The sequence below is a fragment of the Bos javanicus genome, chromosome 20, assembly GCF_032452875.1.
Source record: "Bos javanicus breed banteng chromosome 20, ARS-OSU_banteng_1.0, whole genome shotgun sequence".
In the NCBI taxonomy this organism is placed as follows: Eukaryota; Metazoa; Chordata; class Mammalia; order Artiodactyla; family Bovidae; genus Bos; species Bos javanicus.
In genome coordinates this window covers 10,099,383-10,124,589 of record NC_083887.1, presented here as the reverse complement: position 1 = coordinate 10,124,589, position 25,207 = coordinate 10,099,383, and the positions used below count along the sequence as shown (strand labels likewise).

Sequence of the window (25,207 nt, the reverse complement as noted above, 5' to 3'; positions counted from 1 at the left end):
CCTCCCCTGCTTTCATTAGGAAAGACCACGATGTGTTCCTTTCCGTTTCTGTTGTCTTGATCGCATGGCTGAAGTGCTTCTCGGTGCTAGAAGTGGAACTCGTGGTTCCACTGTGATCAGAGTAGATCCTCAGAAGTTCTCACACTGAGCAGACTTCCTTGCCGGTGTCCTGGGTACACTTACCAGCTCTGCAGGGTAGCCCTGCTTTAGAGGACACCTCTTGTTCAGTCTCAGGTGAACAGCCCTGGAGGACTGGTAGTCTTCCCCTTTCCTCCACTCTTGCTGTGTGTGTTCTTCTCTACTTAGAAGCAGTGTGTCAGGCAGGTAGAATACCAGGGTTTGAATTCCAGCTTCCCTGCTTTCGCTGTGACTCTTAAGATCAGTTCTGTTCTTTTTAACCTATGTGTGTGTCAGGGAAGCCTCGTTTGGAGACGATTCCTGGCAGACAGACAGTGGTGGACCCTAAAGCTCTGGGTTTGAGTCCTGATTCCAGCACTCTTTGGTAAACAGATTAACCCTTCTGATCCTCAGTTTTCTTATTTATGAAATTGGCTGTGTTATTTGGTCTGCCTCTCAAGACGAATGTGAGATGCCTGTGGGAAAATGAAGAAGACCAGTAAAATATGGCTGTCTGCCTTACAGGGAGAGTGAAAGGAAAACAGCTGATTGTGCAGAAAAGAATTTTGCATGAGTTGCGTGAGTACCAGTTATAGTTGACAAAAACAGAGCTTAAATTAGAAGAGGTAAAAAGGAATTTATCTGCAACATTTCAGATGGTAATTTATGAAACCTAGAAAGAGTTGAAACAACTTAGTCACAGAGGCAAGGACACGACTGTGTATCAGGAACAGCTAGAGTCAGGACTTCAGGGCCATTGGGATCTGCTTTCTCATCTTGATTCCCTCCTGCCCGGTAGGCTTCATTTTCTCACGTAGAAGGCGAGCAGAAAGCAGCTACTTAGAACTCTTGAGTAGTGCTTCACCTAAGACTGACCGGGAGAGGAGGCGCAGATGAATGAGTAGGCCTGGGTCAGGTGGCCATTCTCACACTGAGCACTGTGCCCAGGACAGGGCCCTTCGCACATCATCTGGCTTGCGGCATCTGGCTTACACCCATGAATATGAGTGGTACATGTTAATCTTTCTGTTCAAATCTCTTCCCCCACCTGCATTTTCAGAAGGTCATAAATATAAATATCAGTACATACATCTTCATTTTCTGTAAATTCTTAGAACTTGGGATCTGGCTTTGGAAAAGCACACACCTACAGAAAATATTAAAGAACTGATTGTAAGATGTGTGTACTTGAAATTAGTTTTAGTTGATAGTTGATACCTGTGGTATTCTGGAGAAATAGTTACTAGAAGTTAAGCACTTCATTTTCAGATGCTCCTATGAATAACTTCTGGTTTCGCTTTGGTAAAGTAAAAGAGAGCAGAATCTAAGAGCAGCATGGGACCTTAGGTCATCTAGTCTGTCTCAGTGAACTTACATGAAGGAAGCTGAAGACCTGTGAGGTGGACACAGCAGTAAATGGAGACTTGGTGGTGACTTAATGCATGGGGGCCAGAGGTTTAGACTCTGCTTTCTCAGTACTCTTCAGTGCAGTACATCAGGCTGATTTGGGAGGTGAGCTCCTTGGTCTTCATTTTGGCAAGAAAGTTTTTTAAAAAGTCACAGTAGCTACTGCCCTGGAGATCCAGTGGCTAGGACTCTGAGCTCCCGCTGCAGGGGGCATGGGTTCAGTCACTGGTTGGGAAGCTGAGATCCCAAGCATGTTGCATGGTGCAGCCAAAAATTTTTTTTTTTTTAAGTCACAGTAAAAGCAAGGTAGGAACCACCATTTCCTAAATAGCCATTATAGGTGTAGCCACTCTGTACATTATTCTTATAATCCTAAGTGCAGTCTTCACAGTGTGGATACCTTCTTACACGAGGGGACACTGAGGTTTGCAGAGGGCTTCACTAATTTGTCTCAAGCCTGACATACTTAGCAGCAGGATAAGTCTTATGTTTGCCTTTATAACTTGTGTTTTTTGGCGTGTTTGCCTCTCAGATCTCCAAGCCTCTGTTTTCTTTGCCAGTAGAATTGGGGGAAATAGTTCAGTAAATAGCACGAACATTAAAATGAGGTAGTATGTGTGTAAAGTGCTTTTCTCTACCACAAATCAGCATGCCAGTTTTCAGGGAGTGTTTTCTGCCTGTATCCTAAGTTGCACATTTTCTTATTATGCCACATGATTTATGTCAGAAGCAAGCACAGACTATGTTTGGAGAGAACATCCCATAAACTGTTTCTCCATTGTTAGCAAGTAGTAAATGAAGGTTGTTAAACACGAGCCTATTTTTAAGTAGGAAATGCTTAGATCTAAAAGTTAACAAGTGTGATAGTTAGCCTTATTTCTAGAAGTTTCTAAGGCTTTGACATTGTGATGCAGGACTGTTATAATGTTGTTCCCAGCACTTACCTGTTAAGGTAGGAGCTAGTGGGGAGGGTCTGGCTGGGTGTAGAGAAGAGGCAGGGTCCTGAACACTGTCCTTTGTGGTCAGCCTTGGCTAGTTTTTGGTTTCTTTGGACTCCGATGAAGATAATCACTTTGCCTGTTCATTTAGTAGGTTCTTCTGTGTACATCGGGAAAATAGAAGTTCCATCCACAGAATATGCTGATCCTGAAACAATGAAAGGGCTTAGGTCAGGGCCAACACATAATTTATTAATTCCCAATCAATTGTAACTAGAGGAATAATTGTGTTAGTATTTGCAGTGATGGCATGGAATAAAGGAGTTTGGGTAAGAATACCCAAAATATAAATACATTTCATGGTTGCAGTTGTTAAACTGTTGTTCTTCCTCTTACTTGAAAGGTTGCTATAAGATAAGAACAGATGTTTCTCTGAAAGGTGTAGGCAGGCTCTGCATCTCATCTCCTTCCACCCAGGCGGAGCAGGTGACTAGGACGGGGCGGTGGCGGCAGTCAGAGTTAGACAGCTGAAGAAACTCGAATAACTTTTATTTTCAGCAGTAAGTCCAAGCGTTCTTTAACGTGAAAGCAGTCCTGTGGGCTGCCGACAATTGGTATACCGGGCTCTCCCCCGGCAAAGGCTTTGCTGTTATCTGTGGCTTTGGGTGGGGTGAAATGGAACGAGAGTGCAAGTGTCCTACCTCTGGACTGACCTTCAGAACCCAGCAGCGTGGAGGACAGAGGCCCTGTCTGTCCAGGGCATCCTGGGGAGCTGCTGTAGACTGTTGTGATGGAAGGTGAGCAGTACTGGAGCTGCCGAGTGTCTCTGGGGCTCTGAACGCAGGGAGTCCTAGATTTCAGCACTCAATAGGGTTATATATAGTTTAGCCACTCAGTCGTGTCCGACTCTTTGCAACCCCATGGACTGTAGCCTACTAGGCTCCTCTGTCCACAGGATTTTCCAAGCAAGAGTACTGGAGTGGGTTGCCATTTCCTTCTCCAGAGGATCTTCCCGACCCAGGGATCAAATCTGGGTCTCCCACATTGTAGGCAGGTGCTTTACTGTCTGAGCCACCAGGGAAATCCAGCACTCCATAATTGAGTCAATCCTAAATATAGATATAATGGTCTAAACAGGGCAATTGTCTGTGACGTAGAGGAAAACCTCCCCCCTCCGTCAGTGGTTCTCAGACCTCCCCCCAGCACCTGTTTCTCCTGCAGCAGATCTGAAATGGGGCCTGAAAACTTGCATCTCTGAGTTCCTAGGTGACGTTGATGCTGCTGGTCTGGGGACCACACTGTGAGAATACTCCACACGGTTCCGTGGAGCCAGACTGCAGCCCTAGCCCTGCCAGCCCAGGGGGTTTTGAGTTAAGGTATGCACGTGGGCTTTTCCAGGCAGGGCAAACTTAGAACATGCTGAGGTTGTAGGGAGTACTGTCGTAAACCGAAGGGGATTTGGAAGGCCAGGTGGTGACTGGCATCGGCTCAGAGTAAGGTGTGCTGTGCCTGTGACACAGCTGCTGGGGAGGCTGGCACAAGACGCATGAGTATAAAACGCAGTCTGCTCCACGGTCTCCCTTTCTAGAGCCAGGGACCTCGAATGGGATCACTCACTGAGTGTAAGCTTCTCCACCTCACCCCTTCCAAAGCTCTAGCAATTCGCTGACTCTTTCAGAGCTTCAGAATTCCCCTTTGCTGGTGTATGTCACCTGTGGGCAGCCTGCGTTTGGGTGGGGAGCGTTGTGTTTGCTAAATCCCCAGGGCCAACTGATCAACGTAAATCAATCAGACTCTCAAGCCTGGTCCATGATCTCTTCCTTTGTGGGATTAGTGTATTTGGGAGCGTTTGCCTTCAAGCCACCCAGGGTGGAGAAAAGTCTGAGGGAACTTTCCAGAGTCAGAGCCTTTCCAGTCGCTCTTGTTGGGGGAGCATCTGTGAATGTAAAGTATCAGAAAACAGGAAAAACGAGTTGGACCACTTCATGTTTTGAAAACCTGTAGCGCCAGGGCACACGGCCGGCCGGGAAGGTGGACCTCACGTTGTAAAACTGGAGTACAAAACCTCAGGTTGTAAGACTGGACTTGAAGGCGCTCCTCCCCCTGACATCAGGGTTATTTCTCACTGTAATTACCAAGCAGGAAAAGCCGCCCCCCCCCCCGGCCCCCGTTTCCATTTTTGAGGGTGGTGTTCCTACACTGACGTAAACAAAGGTGAGATGACTGGAGCACACATTCATAGTAATTTTGTGTCCAAAGCTGCTCTCAGAACCATAGTCTGGTAGGCAAATAAGACTCTTCAAAATAAATTCACATTGTATCTCATTCGGGTGTGGCGAGGAGGTAAGGCTGTGGGGATGGTTCCTTTTCTTACAGGGAATAAATAGTCCGTGCCCAGAGGAGATGGGTACTTCATGCCATATTTAAATTACTGAGGTATCATTTGTTACAGCAGAAATCGCTGAGCTCGGGAGGCAGGTGGACCGCGTTTACATCCCCCTTCTACCCTGTCACCTTCTGTGTGACCTGGAGCAAGTTAACTGAACCTTGGAGACTGAGTTTCCCCATCTGAGTGTGAAGATAGTTGCATCTTACTCGGCAGTGGTGAGGAACGAATGGGGCCAGGTTTTGCCTGGCATGTGAACTTTCGTCTCCTCCTTAGAGGTGGGTGACTTCTATCAGGTGGCTGCACCAGTGGGATGCAGGCCAGTCTCTCTCCTCCTTAGAGGTGGACGACTTCTATCAGGTGGCTGCACCAGTGGGATGCAGGCCAGTCTCTCTCCTCCTTAGAGGTGGACGACTTCTATCAGGTGGCTGCACCAGTGGGGTGCAGGGCCAGTCTCTCTCCTCCTCAGAGGTGGACGACTTCTATCAGGTGGCTGCACCAGAGGGATGCAGGCCAGTCTCTCTCCTCCTGTGTTGTGTGAGCAGCTTGCAATGCAGATGGAACCAAGAGCAAAATGGGGCATGGCTTTTGTTGGTCCTGCTTGTTCTAATTCTAGCTGATTTGTGTGGAGAGAAAGGTTTTTTCCCAACTTTCTTTTAGAGGAGAGAATTGATTTAAAGCACTCTTGACCTTTTTTTTTTTTTTTCTTTGACCTTTTCAATCAATTCCATCCCTGACTTCAAGGTGGAGAGGCTTGCCCGTGCACCAGAAATGTTGATCTGCCTGGTTTGGCAGTTCCATCCTTATCCCGGGGAGGAAGGCTCAGTGCCAACAGGTCCTGGGAGGAGAGCTGCGCTGATCCGCCCTCTGTGCCCCACCCTTGGCACCCCACAGGGATGTGGGATGTTTTCATTAATTCTCCAAGGACTGTTGGATGTTACGTGTTACAAAGATTTTTTTTTTCACAAGTGGCATAGACCACTTCTAATGAGTGTAATTAAATTCTGAACAAAATGTTGTCCTCGATATAACTGCCTCTTGTGAAGATCTTTTGAAATTATTTCACTGGAATTTATTTCATTTTGACATTTTAGAAATGTCTTTCTTGATTGGAGTGTGACTCCTAGTAAAACTTGCTGTCATTTTAAGTTACTAACTCTTATTCCTAAACATGGTCGGTGAGTGCTTGTCCTTTTGGAATTTAGCCTCTGTAGTGTGCCTGTTTGGGACTCCTAGGGATCTTTTTCCTCCTCAGCCTCAGCCTCTCTGAGTGTCTTCTGCTGTCTTTTCTTTCCCTTTTATATGAAAAAAACTTTGTCTGTGGGGTAGGGGTCCCACTTGGACCAGGAACTCTCCAGACAGATCCTAGTGAAGAGCAGCCAGCTGGGCGCTGCCCTGTGAATTTCTGGGCAGGCAACACCCTTTCCCCTCACACCCCACCTTCCCAGAGAGCCTGGGGGTGGATCACCCTCAGGCCCAGGGCTCCTCTTAGCCTCACAGCAGCAAATTCCGGCGTTTGCTTGACTCTCAAACGTTTCTTTCCCCTCAGTACTTAGTAGAAGACATATCTTGTAGAATTTTGTTTTTCACCCTGCTTTCTTTTGCCCCTAATTTCTTAGACTTGCTCTGAAGTTCCTTGAGGAAGACTTCACCATTTACTGTTTAGAATTAAGCCAACTTTTTCTCAGGTTCCAAATCTTTATAAAAACTTACTATAGTTATGAAAATGATAGGGTTGTTTTGTTGTTTGTTTAAAGAACTTTAGCTACCTCTCGTGGGCATTGTGAGCTGGCTTGGGATCCTATCAATAACAACAGTGAGTCTCAGAAATCCCTGTTCTCACCATAGGACACACAGGTTGAAGACTCATATAATGACTGATACGGGTGGCTTCCCCTCCTCCTCCCACTGTCCTTTGAAAGCAGAGGTTTATACTCACTTCGCGTTTGTACCGTGAGAAAAAGTCATATTTCAGCTTCTTTGGGGAAACGTGAAGCATAAAAAGGAAAAAAAAAATGACCTTACTCCTTGTTTTACAAACACATTTTGCCTCTGCCTCTAGACATTTAACTCCTTTCAAGGACAAGGTACTTCTTATTCATCTTTAAGTCTGGCTGGGCATTTGTGTCAGAAATACTTATCACATCACATCCTTGCCCAAAAGTGAAGTCACTCAGTCGTGTCCAACTCTTTGCGACTCCGTGGACTGTAGCCCACCAGGCTTCTCCGTCCATGGGATTCTCCAGGCAAGAATATTGGAGTGGGTTGCCATTTCCTTCTCCAGGGGATCTTCCCGACCCAGGGATCAAACCCAGGTTTCCTGCATTGCAAGCAGACGCTTTAACCTCTGAGCCACCAGGGAAGCCCATCCTGGCCCAGGGGCCATGCTAATAATCTTTTCTGTATTGTTCTAATTTTAGTGTAAGTAAGTAAGTGTTAGTCACTCAGTCTTATCTGACTCTTTGCAACCCCATGGACTGTAGCCCACCAGACTCCTCTGTCCATGGAATTCTCCTGGCAGAACACTGGAGTGGGTCACCATTCCCTTTTCCAGGGGACCTTCCTGACCCGGGGATTAAACCCTGGTCTCTTGCATTGCAGCTACCAGGGTATTGCTCCACCAAAGCGAGCACAGCCTTGAAATTTTTTGTGTATGAAAAAGGTTGAAGTAACAAAAGACTTGTACTGGAGGGTAAAGTCAGTGATCAGGCTCTGCAGTTCTGCTGACTCTAGTAGGAGATAAAAGAGCTCAGCCCAGAACAGCTCATCTGATAAGGCAATAGAGCAGAGGTTTATGCAGCAGACTCCAGGCTCCTGCTCTTCGCCAGGTCCTGGGCTGGGCAGGACCCAAAGAGGAAGGCAGGCAGACGACTGTCCAGGGAGAGGCAGTGGATTGAAGCTGAGGCTTTCAATTATTTAAATCCCACTTTTCCATTTACTAGGTGTAGGTCCTTGGGAAAGCTGTCGTGGCACCCTGAGCCCTTGCTTCCTCCTTCAGAGAGTACTTAGTATTGTTACCTGAAAATTGGGTTCACCCTTGGTGGGTGCTGAGTTAAAGACACAACCAAGCCATAGATCGGGAGAAGGAAGAATTTACTGTTACTTGCAGCAAGTAAGGAGAACACTGGGGATCTTTTCCGAAGCAGCATCTTTCCGAACAGCGAAATTGAGGCAGTTTTAAGTATAAGTTTTAAGCAAAGGGTACCTGTGTATTTGTGAAGGGGCTTGAGCAGAGGAGAATTCGGTATGGAATATGGGGCAGAGGTTGACAGAGTCCAGGCTTTAGTTGATTCAAGTCAGGAGCGTCTACATCATTCCATCCTCCACCTGGCTGGGAGCCTTAGTTCATGCGAACCTCACAGATATGTTGTGTATCCTTTGAGGAGGAGCTAGGAGAAACTCAGGGACATGTTTTGTATCCCTTGAGGAGGAACTAGAACCCTGCTTTATCACTGCAGTGTCGTTTGAGTGTCTTTTTTCTGTTCCTGCATGCCTTGGTTCCTTCAAGATGGTTAATTACTGAGATCTGCGCGAGGGTGAGCGTTGTGGCCACGCTTAGATCACAAATGGCCTCTCTTACGTCAGGAAAACCAGTCCTGGTTCTTTTTCTCCAGGGATCCCCTCACTTACCTGCTTACAGATGGAGTGTTAGATAAAGATCACTTTACAGGTAGAGGGACCCCCTCACTTTACCTGTAAAGGTGTACCTACTGAATGATCCCTCAGTTCAGCATGTGGCGTGCTGTAAGCAAGCAGACGATGGTGGCTTAAAGAGCGGTCCACTGCCTGTTGCAATTAGACACGTGGGAGCAGCGGCACCTGTGCGTAAACAACTCTGTCTTCATTACACACGTGCTCTGGTGGGAGGTGTGTGTGCACAGGTGCTGGCGGGAGGAGAGGGAGGTGCCTCTCCCAGCGGGGGCACGTGGGGAAGGCCCCAGCAGGTGGGGGCATGACTGCTACTTGGTAGTGAGTCAGGACTTGAAGTCCACTTAAGGATTAGCCGCAAAGAAAGGAGGAAGGGCGTTCCCTCCTGGGCAGTGAGAAGTCTCTGCAGAGACACTCAGACACCTCTTTGGGGAGGTTTTGGTTTCCGGTTTGCCACGATCAGTAGGAAATCCATGAGCTCTGCACCCTCTGCTAAATTTGTAGAGAGGAAAGAAACCTGGAGAAGAGTTAAATGGTTTTTTGAGAAAAGGAGGTCTTTTTAAACCTAATATACCTTTGGGTTGGCCAGGTCTCTGCCTGTGAAGCTTGGTGATGCTGTCGAGTCCTCAAGAATTCAGTGGGCGCCAGGAATGGTTCCCACCCGACCCCCCGTAGTGGGATCTGAGCACACTCCCTGGTAATCCACCCACTGGTTTCCCAGTTGCTGCCAAACTCCACTTTGAGAAGGAAATGATTCCATTCCTTTCTGACTCATGGGAATACTAAACAATCAAGAATAAATACCTCTATGTACTTCAAGGGGTGGATAAATAAATATCTTGAGATGGGTGATAGAGCAGAGATAGGAAAGAAGCAGGTCAGGTTTTAATGCTGTGCTTTGTGGACAGCAAGATGTAAAGTGTGCGGGTGGCAGGGAACTGCACTGTGTTGATGCTGGATCTCGTTGCAAAGACTTATGTAGCAAAACAGCCCAGTAAAAGTCTGTTGTTCCCTTCAAATACTTGTAAAACTTCTTTGTTCAGTTCCAACAGCTTTGATTCCAGGAACCAGCATCTCCTGAGTTTTTATTGTGGTCACAAAGGCCCCTGCTGTGATGCCTTGTCATCTTATTTAATTGTCAGAACAACTTTATGAAGCAAGTAGCTTCCCCATGTCTTGCAGATGAAGTGATTGAGGCTTTCTAGAACTTGTACTCAGCAGATCTGGAGTGAACTGAGGTATTATAATTGGATGCTGCTGTTCTCATCACCAAGCTAAAAGAGTCCCACCAGCCCTATTTTTGAAAAATTGACCTTTTTCATGGAAATAATTTTTTGAGTTATCCCCCCCTCCCACCTTAGTTTTATTCCCTTAACTTTGAAACAACTCTGACTTGTCTGGGCTTAGCAGTTATTTTTTATAGCAGAGTAATTTATATGTGAAGATTTTTCGGTGAAATTTAAAGTCTTAGATCTACTGCATGAAATCTAATAGACAATGTTAAAACTCTAATTGGCTGTGATTATTATATATAGATTTTCTCCCAAAGGTTCTCTGGGAAACCTTTCATGTTAACAAGGCATGATCTCCAATGTGTATTAGTTCTTAGGACAGATTCACTCACGCGTCAGCATGGAATAGGAGGGAAGGTAGAGAAGGCAGTGATGCTCTGACTATACCATATAGGCTATTAGCGGTAGAGCCATTGAAAACGTAGAGGGAGAATGCACAGATCTTTTATGACTAAATCAGGAATGAGTTTGGGCTTCTTTTTTAAAATTTGAATGTGTTTTTGTTTGTGCGAGGTCTGTGTTGCTTTACAAGCTTTTCTCTAGTTAGGAGAGCGGGCTACTGTCTGGTCCTAGTTCTCAGTGTTGTGGCTGCTCTCTAGCTCCCTCTCATTGTGAAGCATGGGCTCGAAAGTGTGGCACACCCGGGCTTAGTTGCTCTGGAGCATGTGGGATCTTCTCAGATCAGGGATCAAACCCGGTCTCCTGCATTGGCAGGAACTGAGCCACCAGGGAAGCTCCTGGGCTTCTTAATGTGGTTTTAAAATGTCATATTCAGGGTGAATGGATTAAGAAGAACCAATATTCTGTGCCCTGGATTAGTGGTTTTCCAAGAGTGATGCTCAGACAGCAGCATCAGCATTACTTAGAACTTGCTAGAAATGAAAATTCTCACTATAACTCTAGAGCCAGATAAAATGAGATTAGTCTTCCTAAGATGGGGTGGATAATTATTCCGCCTAATCATATCAGGATGAGAATCAGATAATTAGGATTTCTTTTTTCTTCTTTGTAATTGATTCTGGATTTGTTAAACTAACAATAACACCATTTCTGTGCTGATTTGACTATTAACACTATATAATAACAAGGTCATCAGATACATTAATAGTATTTAATGAGCCGAGTAAACATTAGATAATTTTATATATGATATTTTTCTTCCATTTCTTTCCCCCTTTAAGTTGCAGGCTAAGTAATAACTGAGTCTCTTGAAACTGTTTCCTTAGGTTAAAAACGTTTCTGCAGGTACACAAGACATGCCTCCTCCCCTCTCCGACTACGTGGAGAGAGTGGACAGCCCAGTGGCCTACTCCTCCAATGGTAAAGTGAACGAGAAGCGACCGTATCCAGAGTCTTCCTATAAATCAACCCCGTAAGTAATGTCTTCCTTCTTTTGCTAGAATGAGCCTGAAAAAATGAGATTTGTATGTATTTATAGATCGGTTGCTATTTTGTGCCATTCAGCTTGAAGGAAAAAGAAACATCCAACAGTTTTCACAAAGGCTGAAGACTGATCTCTGCCTTACAGGTGCAGAAAATTCTTTGTTATTTCTGATTTTGAAGTTTAGATAAGGGTGGAAGGGTGTTGTGGATTGATAGCAGAGCTAAATGTGGTTCTCAGTCTCTCTCCCTGCCTGTAATTATTGTATCTCTTTAATAGAAGGAGGAGATTACTCATTGGTCAACACTATCCACATACATTTTCATTAAATTAGAACACTTCATTTGCATTCCAGAATTCTGAGACTCCTGTGCTCTGCTGTGGTGATGGTGGTTTAGTTGCTAATTTGTGTCCGACTCTTCCAACCCTAGGGGCTGTAGCCCACCAGGCTCTTCTGTCCATGGGATTCCCCAGGCAAGAATATTGGAGTGGGTTGCCATTTCCATCTCCAGGAGATTCTCCTGACTCAGGGATCAAATCCGGGTTTCCTGCATTGCAGGCAGATTCTTTACTGACTGTGTCACCAGGGAAGCCCCTTTGCTGTGCTAGATCCTTCATCTTGCTGGAGGAGGTGAAGCTGATAAAGCCTCTAGATTTTGTTTTACATGTTAAAACAAAGAAAGCCTCACAGTGAGTTTTTGGCCTAGAGGGGGTGCCATTCAGGTTATTGAAATAGTATCCCTGTTGTGGTTCTAGGTTACCCTAAAGCCGAATTCTAATTTACTTTAATGATAAGAGAGAGACATTGAGGATGTTGTTAAGGACTTGAATGTAGTTTTTGCCCAAGGATGATAAACTAGTGTTCCTGTATATAATTCTAGAACCCCAAGTTCCTTCATAGACCAAAAAATTAAACCTTCCCTTTAGCTAATTGGGTCCTTCTACATTAAAGGTTTATCCACTAGTTCAAAGTTGTATTTCCAGCCGCCTCTAGTGGGCCAGGTTTGTTGAGATCTGCTCTGCGTGTACAATAGTTCGGGTGCCTGGAACCCTATGGGATGACACTGGCAGCTGAGTTAAGTCTGGGATCAGTTTGAGAATGCTTTATTATTACCCTGGAGTGGAATTTGGAAGTAGACTGGCTTTCTGCCTTACCCTCCAGATACTTTGGTTCTTCAGATTCTACCTTGCTTTTGATTTCAGTTGTGAATGAGGAGTGAGGAAGAACATTTTCTCTATTCTCCTTCTTCTCTTTGGATTTTGACAAAAGCCAAATCACATGAGGCTGTGAGAAGAGGTGCGCCGTAGAGATGCAGTCCTTGTAAAAGTTTGAAGCTGGGGCTTGCACAACTTCCATGCATATACAATAAATATCTCTCATTCTTCTTGTGACCAGCTGTGCCTCCCAGTTAATTGTAAGGCTTGCAGGGCTCCACAACATTCCCACACGCTGTTCTTTTTCATGAGAATGAAGATATTGTCACAGATTCATTTGGAGCAATTTAAATATCTTACTTAGGGACTTCCCTGGTGGGCCAGTGGTTGAGAATCTGCCTGCTAATACAGGGGACACAGGTTCAATCACACACACCTCGGAGCAACTAAGCCCGGGTCCCACGAGCCCAGGAACTGCAACAAGAGAAGCCACTGCAAAGAGAAGCCCATGCACCCCAATGAAGAGTAGCTCCCACTCTCTGCAACTAAAGAAAACCCTCACGCAGCCATGAAGACCCAGCACAACCAAAAGTAAAATAAATTTTAAATAAATATCTTACCTTTTCTTGAATAAATCAGCACATTCATGATGTAAAATTTAAGAGGAGCAAAAGGGGATCCCTTTGTCCCCAGCTATCTAGTTCCTCTCCCCAGGAACAGCTAGTGTTACCAGTTTCTTTTGTGTCCTTCCAGAGGTTATTTTAAATGAATATGCTGGCCAAGTACATATATTGGTTATTTTTCCTTTTAAAAAGTAATAACATATTAAATGCACTGTTAGCAGTGTATCTCAGTGACTGTGCGTATCAGTATACAAAGTTTGCTCATCTGTTTTATGTCTGCATAATACTGTATCGGATGGGTGGACTAAGATCTGTTTTATTAATCCCACACTGATACACACTTTTCCCTAAAGTTTTGTTATTACAAACCTCAGCAGAGAATAAACTTGCACATTGCACCTTTATCAGTTTGCAAGTATGTGGATATATCTGGAGGAAAAATATTAAAAGCAGAATTGCAAGAGTAAAGGAAATTGCATATATGATTTTGATGGGTGTAGTCAAACTGTACTCCATAAAGGTTGTACCAGTTGGTACTTCCAGCATACACCCCAGTACTTTTTTGAAGATCTGGAAAATCCAAATATGATTCTTATTGTTCAGTTAGTCAGTTCAGTCGCTCAGTCATGTCCGACTCTTTGCGACCCCATGAATCGCAGCATGCCAGGCCTCCCTGTCTACCACCAACTCCTGGAGTTTACCCAAACTCATGTCCATAGAATCGGTGATGCCATCCAGCCATCTCATCCTCTGTCATCCCCTTCTCCTCCTGCCCCCAGTCCCTCCCAGCATCAGGGTCTTTTCCAATGAGTCAGTTCTTCGCATCAGGTGACCAAAGTATTGGAGTTTCAGCTTCAGCATCAGTCCTTCCAATGAACACCCAGGACTGATCTCCTTTAGGATGGACTGGTTGGATCTCCTTGCAGTCCAAGGGACTCTCAAGAGTCTTCTCCAACACCACAGTTCAAAAGCATCAATTCTTCGGCACTCAGCCCTCTTCACAGTCCAACTCTCACATCCATACATGACCACTGGAAAAACCATAGCCTTGACTAGACAGACCTTTGTTGGCAAAGTAATGTCTCTGCTTTTAAACATGCTGTCTAGGTTGGTCATAACTTTGCTTCCAAGGAGTAAGTGTCTTTTTTTTTTTTTTTGTAAGTGTCTTTTAATTTCATTAACCCTGCAGAAGGGCAGGATGGGGGTGGTGCTAAGGGATATGAATGCAACAGTGTGTCATAGTGATGAACTTGCAGCCTCTGGGGGGTAATAGAATTCGTTGACTGTTGTCCATGGCAGAGCACTGAGTGCTGTGGAGGATTCAGTGTACATCTTCCTGCCGACATAGTGGACTCACATTTAAGTCATAACCTGCTTTTGCTCAGGTGTTTCCTGAAGGTGTTTAGTAACCCACAGGCGCCTCTCCTCACTATTATAGTGGATAGAGAAGGAATTAGAATTGGGAACATTGTCTGAGGTCCAGGTTAAGAATGAGGTACCTCAATACTAAGATATTTTCCCCCTAAAGCATAACATACATTCAGTCAAGAACACTAATCTTGATATAAGCTTGATGAGATTTCACGCATGTGAACACTTAAGTAACTGCCACCACATCAAGAGAGGCATTTCAAATGTTCTGAAACATTCTTTTCTTCATGGATACTCTCCTTTCCCCATCACCACTATTTTGATACCTGTCACCATATGGGAATTCTTATAAAATGGAATCATATGGTAATTACTTTAGTGTCTGGTTCTTCTTGCTCACCATAATGTCCTGACCTTAGAATATTAAGACAGTTAGAATTAATCCTGGATTAGGAAACAGCAGAATGTAGCTGAAGATAGTTGCTTCTCTACCCTTTGTAAGTGGATTTGGGAGATAGCAGGTACACTCCCTCCTATCCTGTTCACACCCAGGACAGGTTATGTGTGTGCTAAGTCGATTCAGTCCTTCCAACTCTCTGCAACCCCGTGGACTGTAGTCCCCCAGATTCCTCTGTCCATGGGATTCTTCAGGCAATAATACTGGAGTTGCTGTGCCTTCCCCCAGGGGATCTTCCTGACCCGGGGATCGAACCCAGGATGAATTAACCTTTGTAAGTCAAAGAAGTAGAGTGTTGATGCAATGCAGAGCTTTCAAGGCAGGCTGACAGAGTGCCAAATGAGATCATGGTCTAGTAGCTGTATTTGGGCTGGTAGGATAATCTCTTAGGACATTTATGCAAGTTGTAGGAATTTGATGATTCACATGAGGCCCAGAGATGGTACCATCTTCCGGCATAGCATGATCCAGGGACTCAAAAAATGTCAGGGTTCTTGTTACTTCAGTACTTTTATTCTCAGTACAACTTCTTTTGTAGCAGGCTGGCTATGCACATTCCTCAGGCTGCCCTGATCTGACACTCCTGGATTCAGAGTGAAATTTCCTTTCCCAAAACTTACCTGTCAAATCCTAGTGAAAGGGCCATTCTAATTGGCCCTTTTTGGGTCCAGGAAGATGGAGTTGTCTGGTTGACAAGGCTTGGATAGGACCCTCAATGATATATGGCGGTTTAAAAATACTGTATATATTATGGACATCATTCCTACAGTCATGGCAATGATGCGATCAAGCATTTTGTTTCTCTCTCTCCCGGATACTGGGTGTCCTCAGAAAAGAGGATTCTTGTGAATGTCTTTTCAGTTTAGTAATTAGCTTGAACCTCTGCCATTTACTGGGCCAGGTACTCCTGGAAATACGGAGTTCGTGTTCCCATGGAGGTTGCAGTCTAACGTGAGTGGGAAAAAGTGCACGATAACTACACTGTCGGGGTGAGATAGAGCAGGAAGGGCATGTGTGTGTGTTTGAGAGAGAATAAAATAAGTGTAAGAAAGAAGGAAGTCAAAAACTACAAAAGAGCAGATTTCCACACCTAGGGGACTGAATCAGATACTAAGGAAAGTGTACAGGTGTTTGTTTCTGGGTTGTGCAGATTTTTTACCTAATTGGACTTGGGTCTAAAAGCAGGTTTGTAGATGACCAAGAGTACACCCATTCCCTAACTCTTAAATTTATATATACTACTTGTCTTGCCAAGCATTTCATTTTTAGCTTTTATGCTCTATCAAGTTACTCTTTAGTGTTTGAAAGGGTATAGGAAGAGGGGAGATGGAAGACTTCTAAGATGAAGATTTATAATATCAATTTCTAATATAAAATTATGAGAGGAGGCCTGCCTTGCAATTTTGGGTGGTTTTTTTTTTTTTTCCAATTTCCTTTGCCCTGTAGCATCCCCCACCCCCACTAGCCCCCAACCCCTCAGACAAACCCACTGCATTCTAAAGGTTTTGTTTGCCACCTCAAAGCTAGAAGCATAGTAGCTGGCAGAGTGTCTAGGAACTTGTTAATCATTCACTCACAGAGAAAGTCACATTTTCCTTCCTTTAGAGGTAGTGTTAACAGAGCACTTAAAGCCATGTTAACCTGGATAGAATTTAGAAAGAAAAACTCTACCATGATCACCTCCAACTACCGCCCCCCCCTTCCCCATCACCCACCAAAGCGTTAGGCATCTGCAAGAAATTAGTTAGTGTGATTAAAAGTCGTAAGACTTTGGCAACAGAACCAAGCAGTTTTGGATCACCTAGAAAACAGTCCACCTTGTGGATAAAACTCAAGATGACAGTTTCTGTAAGTTGACAGCAAAAACAACAAAAAAAATTCTTCTTTAACTAGTTGACTTGAATAGCAAGGCTGATGTCGGGAAGTCTCCGGTGCCTTGTTTCTACTCTTGCCCTTCTCCAGCTCTGCTGCAGGGGAAAATGCAGCTTTGCATTTCTGTTACTCAGAAGTAGTTGAGAGTTGCCACAGCTCTTGGTCTTTTATTCCATGTTAGTCTTTGTTTTTTGATGCTTGTGGCAGAAACAGTTTATGTGATTAAAAATCTGATGCAATATTAAATAATTGGTGCTAGAAAAATAAGTGTAATGTTAACTCTTCCATTTCAATCATTCTTCAAGGCTTCAGGCTTAACAGTGCAATTTAAAGAGGTCTTGGCTGAGCCCCTTTACTGTCCACTGGATATTATCACAACATTGTTAATCAGCTGTTTTCCAGTGTAAAATAAAATGTTTAAAAAAATAGGTGTTAATAAGTCCTTTCATCTATTACAGTATAAAATGCTTTTTAGGTTCTTTGCTTTTAGTTTTTTTAGTTTAAATTTTCAATTTGTTTCATTTTATCATTGTATCTTGAAAAGAGAAGTGATATAAAGGAGTCTAAAATTAGTATTACGGAGAGCTTATCTCTGGGAGTTGGCCCCCAAAGGGAGATATAGATGTGCATTCCTCTCCCCACTCAGCATTCCATGGAACTGGAAGAACCTGTAGAAAAGAAAGGCGATTGTTATCTTCCTAATAGCTTTTTGTGGAGTATGTCCTGGGCACAGGTCAGGTCAACACCTCTTCCAGGTCTGTGGGAGTTTCCTAAAGTGAAGTCTTATATCCATTTTACATAGAAGGTTGACTAACGGGCTCCCCTTACATGAGAGCCTTAAAGGGGCTCGTGTGTATTAGAGGAGCTGCGCTGGTGCCGAGCTGAGCACGGGGAGCTGGGGATGGGCTCGGCGCTGGGCAGGTGGCTGCTTGAGCGCGGGCCCACGCGCGGGTGCCGCCGCCCTCTGTGGTCCCAGTGCTCTGACAAAGGGCGGTAGTGCTCACGGACAGATGATTCCTGTTTTGTTAGGGTGCCGGAAGTGGCTCAGGAGCTGCCATTGACTTCACCTGTGGAGGACTTCCGGCAGCCTCATTACAGCAGCAGTGGTAACTTGGAGACGCTTTCAAAAAGGGCTCCCGCGAAGGGCAGGGCAGGGAAGTCAAGGCGGGCAGAGCAAGACCACTATGAAACAGACTACACGACCGGAGGCGAGTCCTGCGATGAGCTGGAGGACGACTGGATCAGGTACCGGAGCATCTCTCGCTGGAAGCCCTGCAAAATCCCATGGTTTTGGGGGTGTTGCCTCCTTGCCTAGGGTGGGTGGTGTAACCTCATTCTTTGCCAACCAGGCTGGTTTTTGTTACATTTTTTCCCCCTTAGTACCCTTTGTAATAAAGATTGATGTGGAGGGAGTGTGTTTATCTTTAAAACACTTTCCATGCACCCCCGCAAAATGACAAACTTGGCCAGTGCTGTATATTTTTACCAGTAGCCACCCAAAAAAGGTTTGTCAAATAAGTAAAATACACATATAGGAGAACTTTGTTTTATTAATTAGAAAATTCCAGACTAGTGTTATGGCTCTTTCTTTTGACGTTTACTTTTAAGTTAAGCTTTCATGATGAGACCAGAGATTCTTTTAAAAGTTTAATCCAAAGGACTTTTGCAAACAGATTTGTAAACAATTGAGTTAACATTTTAGTGTTGTGGTTAAGTTACTTTTTGTGTCAGTGGTTTGGTAATCGTCCAGCATTGATCCCCAGCTGTACTTGGGTATGACCTATAGCCTTTTGGCCCAAATATTCTGAGGACTGGGACACAAATCAGAAATATTTGCTGTGTGAATTGTGGTGAATCAAAACATTGCTTCTCAAGCTGTTAGGAGGGATGGATAGGGCAAACAGACCTAGAAATCCCTTACTCACTGGTGGCTCTCATATTTCATCCCCCCTTGCCCCTCTAGATTTTTGGTCTCGTTTAGCCACCTGTCTATAAAATGTTTGCCTATCTTGTATCATGCAAGATTTAAATGCAAACTTTCAGAAATTCTGAATACTCATTTCCCTTCTGAGCAAATCATTTAATTTCTCCCCTCTTTAAAATGAAGATACTTAGACTGTCTCCGATAGAACATTTAAAATTCCATATTGCTATGAAGCACCTAACCCTAACCCTAACCCTGTGGAACAACTCAGAGTATTTCCTCAGTGGATTATGGATGGTTAACAGCATCACCATCATATGTAAGGAATAGCTGGCATATTGAGAGATACAAGTGATAAGAATTTCAGGATTTTTTTCATAGTTTAACACATTGTCAGATTATTTTTACAGTGAGCATGCATTTTCATACATGTACCTTTTCATGTCTGTTTTTACAATCAAAACGATTTCTGTTAAAGAAAAACAAGACCCGCCCTCCCATTTTCCCACCAAAAAAATGCTCAAAACCATCTGAAAACTACAGACGGTAGCAGAAAACAGGCACCTGTCAATGAGCTGTTCTGCCACTGAAGGGATGAAAATATCCTTTGTGTTCATAATTCCAGTTTTAAGACTTTAAATGTAAGTGTCCATTCTCCTGTGATGTTGTGTATTCAGAACAAATGAGTTCCTAAGACCACCCTGAAATTTCATAAATGATTTTCAACACTTATTTCTAAAAACCAATAAGCAGAGTTTTAAAAAAAAAACAACAGATGAGCATCAGTGTAAGAAGCATAATCATTCTTAAAAGAACTTCTTTGTATCCCACCTTCCTCTATCCATAAGCAATAGCAACAAAAAGAAAACCAAGAGAATGTCATTCTCCACATGCCACCAGCTTTATTATCTTTGTGGAACTCAAGTCTGCTAAGGATATATAAAAAATCGTTTTCTCTCTGAATTTTTAGGGAATATCCACCTATCACTTCAGATCAACAAAGACAACTCTACAAGAGAAGTTTTGACACTGGCCTACAGGAATATAAGAGCCTACAAGCAGAACTTGATGAGGTCAATAAAGAACTCTCTCGTCTGGATAAAGAACTGGATGACTATAGAGAAGAAAGTGAAGAGTACATGGTAAATTCAAACCTGATAATTAGATATTACATAGAATTTTATTCTAGTCTATGGAGCTACATTATCCTTTATACTAGTATTGATACAGATTTTGCTAGTAATTACCAAACTGTAATTTCATTGAATAATAATTGAAATCCAGTCTTAAAGTCTTTTTGAAATGGAAGAGTGTACTAATGTAGTTAAGATTTATAAAAAAATAATCTGTACATATATCCCTTCCTGTTTAAAAGAAAATAGCTACATTACTTTTTCTGTTTATAAACAGAAAAGAGTTTACTCTTTCTGTAAAAAAAATTCAAATAATACAGAATGGAAGACAGAAAAATAGATTGCCTTAAATTTTTTCAACCAAAATATTAGTTGTTAAAATGTCCCCTCCCTGCAGAAGTGTACCTAGAAGTGATCTTTGATAGAGAATCATAAGCTTTACTTGTATCCTTCCTGCTTTTTTTTTTTTTTAACTCAACAGTAGTTTGTGGGCTTGTCTTTATTTTTTTCCCTTATCACCTGTCTGGGGTCGTGTTTGTCCATGTAAAGTTACTCTTTACTTCTTACGTCCCCTCTCTGTGTTGTGCTCTTTGGAAGGAAGTCACTCTGCATAGATCACACTTAAGAAATCAGGGAATTATGTTCCAGCTCTTTAAAGGCAGTATACCTACACAAGTTACTTGGAATTTGTCTGCACAGGAAATTTGTCACTTCCATTTATTTAATCATTTATATCAGTGTAGATGCAGGGATATCTGTTCTGAACTTCAGCTTACAATCCAGCACTGCGTAGTTTTGTTGATTGAGTTGCTTTAGCGAGGACCACTAGGAACCCTTTCAGTTGCCTCTTGTGTTTCTCTGACCTACTCCCATCGTTGTGAAGGTTTCTCTTTTTAAATATTTTCTGACGTTGCTTATATTTTGCTGTTTTATTCAACAGCAGTGTATGATTATCAACAACAGTTTATGAAACACAATGGAAATCTGAAAGCATTAACGTGCTTAATTTTTTTTAATGAATCTTTATCAATAATAAAGATCTACTTGCTGAGAAAATATTTTTGTATGTTAAAAAAAAACTTCATTATTTTCAGTTTTGTGATTGTACCATAATTTACTTAATAGTCATTCTCTATGAATAGACTTTCAAGTATGTCTCCCTCCCCATTCCCCCGACCTGCCCCTACTAGTGAACCTACACTGGTGAAGCTCTCCAGCCTTGTGCACTTACTTGCTTATCTGCTGGGACGAATTCCAGTATGTAAAATTGCTGAGTGAGAGGTTATGTACCTGTAAACTTTTGTTGCAAAACTGCCCTCCAGAAAGATTATATCAACTGTATTCCCCGCTAGTAATGCTCTAGAGGGCTTCTGTGACCCACATCTCACTAACATTTTATGCCTGAAAAATGACTGCCTTGTGTCTTAGATACCAGTATTTAACCTTTTTTTTTTTTAATTACATCATGTACTTATTGGAGCTTCATAGTCCTTTTATGAAATACTTTTTGCCATTTTTAACTGCGGTGATCTGCTCGCTGGTTTTGAAGTATTTGCTTCTTATATAGTTTGTTTATTGCTTTCTTTTCTGTCTTCTCTGTGGTCCTGTAAACCTTTCTCAGTCCATTCAATGCTTATTCACTGTTACTGTGTGCTTGATGTGGAAGTGCTGAGGTTAGAAAGGTCAATCATGTTTCTACCTTCAAAGAGCTCATGTTAAAAAACAAGAGAGACCAACACCTAACAAGTTAAACAGTGGTACTAATGTCATCTTTACAGTATGTATAGAAAGTACTGTAACTAAGTGCTCCGAGAAGGGATAAAGTCTGCTGAAGGCCTGGAGAGTTGAGGGGAGGCTTGACTGAGAGGTAACTATGGCAGATTCTCCAGACAGCAGGGGGGTACATGAGACCCTCATGAGTACAGCCATAAGGGGAACACAATGGGAATCTGAACGCATGAATGTGCTTAATTTTTTTTGAAGGAATTACAATGTGCGGGACACTGGAATGATAGGAGACTAGATCAGTAGAGAATTTAATGGGGTGCTTGCCCCAGTTTTATCCTGGTAATGGGATCAGAGCTGTGCTTTATGGGGTCCACATGGTGCGTGGACTGCACCATGGGAGAGTGCAGAGTCACAGAACAGAGAGTTACCTGCTGGTGTGATTGCAACGTGAAAATCATCTCAATGTCATAAATTTCCCATGACCGGATTCCTTCAGGCCCTCCCACTGACCATAAAGGTTTTGAGAACTTTAAGACTTCTTTATTTTAACTCCTTATATTCTTGTCATAAGCTGACAGTTTTTGCTCCAAAGTATAACATCAGGAGTGTTGTTTCTGAAAGAGAAAATGCCCCACTAAATACATTCCTTTGTTTCTTATTAATAGGCTGCTGCCGACGAGTACAATAGACTGAAACAAGTTAAGGGAGTAAGTATCCTAGATTGTAAGATTCTTGATTCTTTTAGGAAGACCTTTTCTAGTATGTGTCTTTCATTTAACCTTTAGAATGACTCTGGATACCTTTAGAGAACTTTAGATACTCTGATACCTTGTCACACATACAACAATTGTAGACAAAAGGCCCTATAATTGCAAGATGAAAACTATAAGAAGTTGGAACTTAAAAAAATAAAACAAACAAGTAAAAAAGGAAGTTAAAAATACACAGATCATAAGTATACAGCTTGGCAAACTTACACAAAGCAGCCACACACCTTTGTACTGGCACCCCCTTGAAACACATTTCCTGGGTAACCACCATCCTAATTTATAACATCATGGATTAGTATTGCCTATTTTGAACTTTGCATAAATGGAATCATAGAGTATGTAGCTTGTGTGTGATTTTTAAAGCATCTATGCACATGGGCACCCATTTGCTAGGTATTTACATAGGCATGAAATTGGAGGGTCATTGAGCAGTGGGGATCCAGCCTTGGGGAGCGATTGTCAGCAGTGTCCCTGGTTTGTGCCAGTTTATAGATTCCTGTTGCTCCATATTCTTGTCAGCACTTGGCATCATCAGTCTTTTTCTTTTTATCACACTACACGGCCTGTGGGATCTTATTTCCCCAACCAGGGATTGAACCTGGGTCCTCGGCAGTAAAAGTGCAGAGTCCTAACCTCTAGACGACTAAGGAATTCCTAGAAATTTCATGAATTTAAATTCAAGACTAAAGGGATTTCCCTGGTGGTCCAGTGGCCAAGTTTCTGAGCTTACAGTACAGGGGGCCCAGGTTCAATCCCTGGTCAGGGAACTAGATCCCACATGCCACAGCTAAGAGTTCACTTGCCTCAACTAAAACTTGCACGTGCCACAACTAAGACCTGTGCAGCTAGATAATTTTTTTTTTTTTAATTCAAGAGTTTAATGGTGTATATAGTAAAATTTCCTGTCTAATTCCCCATTTATCTAGTTTCCTTACTCTAAGTCAATCCGTATAACCAGTTTCTTGCTTTACTGATTTTTTTTTTTCAAGATCATGTGTTAGCCAAAAAGGCCTAACGTTTTCTTGATGACTTTCCAAATCATTAGAAATGAGTGTATCCTTTGAGATATGCTTGAGCAGAGAGAATCAGCTGCTCACGTGGTTAGAGGTGCTGCCAGGTGCCTTGTGCGTGTCGCTTCATTTAACGCTCCTTGCAATTCTGTATGACTAATATTCCCTTTGTGTTGTTGCTGTTCACCTCTGCCGTCCCAGCAGCTAATACGTAACTCGTTTTTATGTTATTAAACTTACTCGATTCTTTTCCCCCCACTCTTTTTTAGTCAGCAGATTACAAAAGTAAGAGGAATTACTGTAAACAGTTGAAGAGCAAATTGTCACACATTAAGAAGATGGTTGGAGATTACGACCGACGGAAAACATAGACGGCAGACGCCACATTGTTGGAGAGGTTAAGAAGTATCTGACTGACATCTCTGCAATGTTATCAGGAGTCAAAATGACTTTGGGCTCTAACCCGGGAGGCCAAATCTCTCTGATCATTACAGAGTTTTGGTAGCTTTAATATCATCAGTGTTGAAGCAGTTTATAAATAGCTTTTGATAATCAACTGGGCTGAACACTCCAACTAAGGATTTTATGCTTCAAACATTGGTTCTTGTGTTAAAAACTGTTATTTGAGGTTTTTAAACTTTTCAGGAAGGTCCTGGAGTGGACTGTGCTATGAACTTTGACATCCTGGGCAATCAGGTCTTAATACCTAAGTGTGTGCTCATTGGGTTGGTCTTGTAGGGGGTAGTTTAATCCTCCCAGAATTCTCCCTTCAGGTAACTGTTACTTATAAATAAATAATCATTCATTTTCAGATAAGGAAACTGGGCCCTTGCAATAAAGTCTGAAGTGAAACTGCTTGTTGGCTAGCTTGCAGTTTTGGTTAAGTCTATTTTATGACTCCATTGATAAAGTCCCCTGCCTTTTCCTATTTTAGCTACTATGAATACTGAATTCTACCAACCGCCCTATTGATTTTTTGTGTGTGTATAAATGCTTAAGAGCTTTTTATTTCATGTTATCCTGGTAATAAAGATCATGTAAAAGTAACAAATGTATGAAATTTGAAGATTGTAAATACATGTTTACTTTTGAAAAATCAAAGTTTAAACCTTCTGGTTAGAATTTTGTTGTGTATTTTTAAATGCCTTTTATCTTTTATGGTTTACATACTTTTTTAAAGCCAACTAGGCGTTTCCTTTTTATCAAAGTATCTAATTACATTTATAATTCACTTCTGGGAATGTTCAAGTTTTGTACATATTTTATAATTATTAAACCTGGTGTTTTCTTTCCATAATATACCTTTTTGACATCATTAGTGCTGTTAATATTAAGCTGTGGAAAACTACGCTCGGAAGTTGTATTTGTTGTTGTTTTAAATTATTTTGGGTGCTGTGCTGGTTGGTAGTATCCTAAATCCTTTGGCTAACAGAAGGCTGACTTGTCTGGAAATGGAAACCAGTATCGTAAAGCACCAAATTATTTCAGATGGTGCCCTTTAATTCTCAGCATTTTTTTTTAATTCAATATTTTCCTGGTAAAGTAAAATTAGCTGATAATACTGGATATATAGCTAACCAAATTGACTGTGATTATCCCCTCAGTTTAGAACTCTCATTAAAATATATTGTTTTTAATATATTAGTCTGAATCATTTTCCAAAGATAAACTTTTAAATAAGGTTTCCATTATAACACTGACTTAGTTCTTCAAGTTGGAAAAATTCTTAATTTTCCGTGTATTGCACATGCTGACTACAGAAGGTAATAGTTTGTTTTTCATGCCTTTTGGAGTCATGCCAAATAGTGAGGACTCTCTTGAGCAATGTAATTGATTTTTTGTGTGTGTTAAAGTTTAAACTCTATTCTAGGAAGTCAGCATAGTTTACGAAGGCACGTTTGCCAGTGTTGTGATGAAACAAAGCTATTCAGCTGAATGCAGAAAATCAAGTAGCATGAGTTTGCATTATAAAATTGTGCCATAAAATTGGACTTT

General features: G+C 42.4%; 1 protein-coding gene and 1 non-coding gene across 5 annotated transcripts in view; one reads left to right on the top strand and one right to left on the bottom strand.

Moving 5' to 3' along the window:
• OCLN (occludin) overlaps positions 1 to 24,851 on the top strand; it is a 47,020-nt gene extending 22,169 nt beyond the window's left edge. For all 4 annotated transcript variants that reach the window (XM_061393334.1, XM_061393336.1, XM_061393335.1 and 1 more), the window contains exons 5-9: positions 11,015 to 11,160; positions 17,677 to 17,892; positions 19,542 to 19,713; positions 22,098 to 22,139; positions 23,482 to 24,851. In XM_061393334.1, coding sequence (XP_061249318.1) covers positions 11,015 to 11,160; positions 17,677 to 17,892; positions 19,542 to 19,713; positions 22,098 to 22,139; positions 23,482 to 23,583 — 678 coding nt within the window. In that variant the 3' untranslated portion in view covers positions 23,584 to 24,851. The remainder of the gene's footprint in view (positions 1 to 11,014; positions 11,161 to 17,676; positions 17,893 to 19,541; positions 19,714 to 22,097; positions 22,140 to 23,481) is intronic.
• TRNAK-UUU (transfer RNA lysine (anticodon UUU)) lies at positions 22,780 to 22,852 on the bottom strand. The gene has a single exon. It is a non-coding gene; the product is annotated as a tRNA-Lys (tRNA).
• Positions 24,852 to 25,207: the final 356 nt, after the last annotated feature.